This window comes from Penaeus chinensis, chromosome 2 (genome assembly GCF_019202785.1).
Source record: "Penaeus chinensis breed Huanghai No. 1 chromosome 2, ASM1920278v2, whole genome shotgun sequence".
NCBI lineage: Eukaryota > Metazoa > Arthropoda > Malacostraca > Decapoda > Penaeidae > Penaeus > Penaeus chinensis.
Genome location: NC_061820.1, coordinates 18,496,124 through 18,501,123, shown reverse-complemented (window position 1 = coordinate 18,501,123; position 5,000 = coordinate 18,496,124). Strand labels below are relative to the sequence as shown.

At 40.0% G+C, this 5,000-nt stretch overlaps 1 protein-coding gene across 4 annotated transcripts in view; it reads right to left on the bottom strand.

The window, feature by feature from the left end:
• Window positions 1–3,084: 3,084 nt before the first annotated feature.
• Window positions 3,085–5,000, bottom strand: part of LOC125033369 (cationic amino acid transporter 2-like) — a 100,812-nt gene continuing 98,896 nt past the window's right edge. For all 4 annotated transcript variants that reach the window (XM_047624837.1, XM_047624818.1, XM_047624809.1 and 1 more), the window contains 2 exons: window positions 3,968–4,691; window positions 3,085–3,860 (listed from right to left, as the gene is read on the bottom strand). In XM_047624837.1, coding sequence (XP_047480793.1) covers window positions 3,634–3,860; window positions 3,968–4,691 — 951 coding nt within the window. In that variant the 3' untranslated portion in view covers window positions 3,085–3,633. The remainder of the gene's footprint in view (window positions 3,861–3,967; window positions 4,692–5,000) is intronic.

Here is a 5,000-nt window from a genome sequence, read left to right as displayed (position 1 = left end):
GCAAATGAGAGCACAATATTTTCCATATATATTTAACATGGGGAATCATATATTCAATAGTTACGAATCGTATCGTTTGTTTCTTAATATAAAAAACATGTAAAAAGAAACAATATGGTTTTATACCTTATAAGGTAATGACGTGTCCTAGTCTTGTGATGTGGTATTGACTTCATCAGGATGAATATTTTCATAATCATTATGTGCTTCTATAACCTCACAAGCTCAAAAATAGCAAAAGTAGTGTTATGTGTGTTGTTATGTTGATATATTACAGGCACCAAGACAGGTAAATGCCTGTAATTATAGGAATAATCCAGTTCTATACGATGGATACGATCAGATGAAAAAGTTCAAGCGAATACTTAAACTTTCCATTTGAAGAACAATGGATGTAATAAGAAAAATCAATATTTTGCCTGAATCAGAAAAATACATTTGAAAGTTTATACAACATTGTTGTGTGAGTAGTGGTGTGTATAAACAATTTGCGTTGCAGAGTAGTCGGGTACTTTTTCTATTTTGTTTAAAGTTTCCACAAAATCCAAAAAAAAAACACAAAAAAACTACTAGCATAATAGGTTTTTTGATGGTTTTCTGATGGCTTTATTATGTGAAATTATGAAAATTAACTTTCAAACCATGATACCGTTTTTTATAGAGACCAAGAGCCTGCATCAAACAACGGATTCTACGAAAAAGACCTTATATATATATACATACATATACATATATATATTGTATATATATACATGTGTGTATATATATACATATAACATACTGATAATATGTGTACACACGCGCGCGTGTGCGTGTGCATACATACATAAACACACACACACACACACACACACACACACACACACACACACACACACACACACACACACACACACACACACACACGCACGCACGCGCACACACACACACACGAACACACATATATATATATATAAACATATATGTATGTTTGGGGGGGGTGAGTATATTTATATATTATATGTATATATATATATATGTATGTGTGCGTGTGTGTTTGTGTGTGTGTGGGGGGGGGGGGGGGACATGTTTGCACAAATGGATAGACTTCATACTTGTGTTAGTATATTTTTGTCTCACTGTATATAGCAGAGAACTGTGCAAATACGCGGTCGTTTTAAGTTCTAGTCCGTAGTCGACTTTGTCTGAATTTCGCAGATAAATATCTGAATAGCGCATACGCAATTTTGCTATTCATTTTTCACAATATTTGTTTACAGTCGGTAATGGGATTAGTTCTCCATGATAATATAAATAGAACAAACTAAGGATATGATAATTAGCCATTTCAAAAACATTAGCACTTGCTTTATCGCAGAAACAAGTGATACTAAACACAAAATATATCGGGCAGTAAACTGTGGGCTGTATAGGCTAGTTATATAATTTTCTAATTGATGAATGTCCTTGTTTACACCGTAGGCTAGTCGGCGGGCAAGCAAACTAGTTAGAACAGTGGTTCCCGATCTTGGGGCAAATTGCACTAAGTTACGTCAATATGGGTGTAACAGAAAACAAGTATGAAAAATCTGGAAACCAAGATAAATTGTATATAGTATATGATGATAATGTTAGAAATATTCCTTAAATCACCAAATATATATCTTAGGAAAAAAAAGACCGGCTCTCTTTGTTGTTAATTCAGTTGCATAGTAATTTATAACAAAAGTAATAATGGACAATAATTAATTGAAATATGAAAATGTATCTTCGTGAATCGCAGGACGTAAGGTATGCGTCAAGACACAACCAGCCACGCAGTCATGAGGCAGTCATGTTGAGGCAGACCACGCATGCGCCTGAGATTCCCCAAATTGCTTCACACCTCCTTTGTTAACAGCATATGAGGTGGAAGTAAGCCGGTGGGTACAAAATACGTGCATTGTGAAGTATTGCGTATGTAGCTCCGCAGTTACTGTTACAACCAGATGTGTGAAACAGACGTACAGGGCCGGATTATGACCATTTGAGACTCCAAGGCTAATTAAATTGTGGGGCCCCTCAGTCGGAGCCGCCTTCTAACTCGTCTTAAATATATATATATTTTTTAATCACGATATGTCATTTTGGGACTGGGGTCTCATATTTCATAGCTACGGTTTATTTCAAATAAGCTGCCACACAAGCCTTTTTTTCAAACTTACTTATTTTCCAAACTCCCTCCTTTTAAAATATTTATTCTGTTCAGTGCATTATTCCCTTGTGCAAAATAATGAAATATTATATTCTTGGAAATGCATATATTTATATATATATATATATATATATATATATATATATATATATGCGCGCGCGCGTGTGTGCGTGTGTGTGTATGTGCGTATATATGTATATTTATATAAATATATATGTGTGTGTGTGTGTGTGTGTGTGTGTATGCGCGTATGCGTGTGTGTTTATATGTATCTGTGTGTGTGTGTACACACACACACACACACACACACACACACACACACACACACACACACACACACACACACACACACACACACACATACAAATATATATATATATATATATATATATATATAAAGAGAGAGAGAGAGAGAGGGATATATATATATATATATATATAGAGAGAGAGAGAGAGAGAGAGAGAGATAGAGAGAGCGAGAGAAATACACACTCACACACGCGCGCGCGCGCACACACACACACACACAAATATATATATATATATATATATATATATATATATATTTACCGCATGTGCATGTATGTGTGTGTACACACACACACACACACACACACACACACACACACACACACACACACACACACACACACATACAAATATATATATATATATATATATATATATATATATATATATTTACTGCATGTGCATGTGTGTGTGTGTACACACACACACACACACACACACACACACACACACACACACACACACACACACACACACACACACACACACACACATTAACACATACATTTAAGTATAACAGGTTCGATGTGCCTTATCAGATTGGGTTCGATCCAGAAAAGGTTGGGAATCACTGGGGTCAGGGATAAATAACATTAGATGAGTAATTTATTCATAATTTCATTTAACCTTTTCAGTACCTTACTCTCTAATCTTCTTAAATTATTCTATATTATTTTCATTTTTGGGAGTTCGACGGATTATCCTCATGGGAAGCAGAAACGAACGGCCAGCGTAACTATTTTTGCCTTATGTAAACAGAAAAACGCAATTTGACATATTTCACCGTGCGTCAAGATCCAGGATAAAGTTGGAAAACATATTCTTACCTGTACTGAGGCTCCGCCTACTATCATTCTTCCATTTGCTAATAGGATAAAAATTAACATACCTTTGTTTGCCCTTCATAACTTCATTTTACATTATTGCCTTCACCTTGTGGATAATTCTACTTATTGCTTGGGCAGGCCTAGAAATATCTTTTGATTCTATCAAAGAGACAATTATGGCACTTGACACTAACCAGATTTATGGAAGAAAAGGGTTTAGTTTAAAGACGGTTCATTTCACGAAGGGTTTCCTCTTTAAAAAATATCCCTTTATTGCTTACAAAGGGCTGACAGTTTCTATAGTTATTATTGCCAGTGCGATCTTCACCTGGTGATGAGTACTGTATCGACTTGCGTTAACCTGGTGAAGCTGTGATGTTGGGCGGGGTCGGGCAGCCTCTCGGAGGACGCCTGCAGAAGGGTGGAGGTCAGCGCAGGGGGCACGAGGGGCTCCAGGCAGATGAACTCGTTCGCGCGAACTCTTTGTGTTACGACTTCCTGTGTGGCAAGGGCGCTGTGGCGCATCCCGTATAGGAAGTACCACGAGATACCTGTGAGGAAAAAAAAGGTTGTGAGGATATGCGAGTGTTATTAACAAATGAAGGTAGATAGTATGACTATTTCTCCGAGAAATTTGTGTGAACTAGAACTAGAATACCTGCTAATAAATACACGAGGATGACTGCCCAGGAGTGGCTCAATACTTGCACCAGCAAGAAGAAGTTCAGGGAAAGAGCTGCAGCAGGGAGCCACGGCGCGGCAGGCACTCGGAAGGCGACGGTTTGGCTGGGACGGAGGACGGGCAAGCGAGTGAGCAGGACCACCAGCAGGAGAGTGACCAACATGCAGATGACCAAAGTCGCTACCAGGAACGGGTGAGTGCCGCCGCCTCGCCACCCGTACACTGCTACAAGGGATTCCACGATAATAGTTAATAGCAGACCTGCAAGTGCCAAGCACGCCCGCCTAGCTGAAGCGGGGTTCGGCGTGCAGGGCGCGCCGGTGTCCAGCGTTGCTACACGCAGTTTTTCTTGGTATTCTGCTACTGCGGCGTCTATGTCGTCCTCCACGTCTGTATCCGTTTCGTAACCTGACGCAGCCGACTCTGACTCTGAGTCAGCCGCTTGAGAAGGTTCATGGGATGCAGTGCCCACTGGCACCGAGCGCTCATTCGCTGTCTGCAGGGTAGCGGGAGTCGAGGGCGCAATGAGGGGTGCGTGCAGTGGAGAGGTGGGCGACGTCTCGAGGTTGTCCAACAGAGGCGCGGTGTCGCGGGCGTCGTGGCCGAGTCCGCTGACGCCGCTCTCGGAGCCCGGGGACGTGAGTGGCGAAGCCTTTGTCTTCCCGGGAAGAACCCGCTGAGGCAGAACACGCAAACCATCCTGAGGTGGGTAGGAGAAAGATAACAAAAGCTGAATGGAAACTACGTGCTCCCCACCTTTTCTCTGTGCATGCCTGTGTTATGTAACACATACATAAATAAAAACATATATACATATATATAAACATATATATATATATATATATATATATATATATATATATATGTGTGTGTGTGTGTGTGTGTGTGTGTGTATAAACACACACACACACACACACACACACACACACACACACACACACACACACACACACACACACACACACACACACGAGTACGCATTCCGGTGGTTCAAAAATCAGAATCTTCG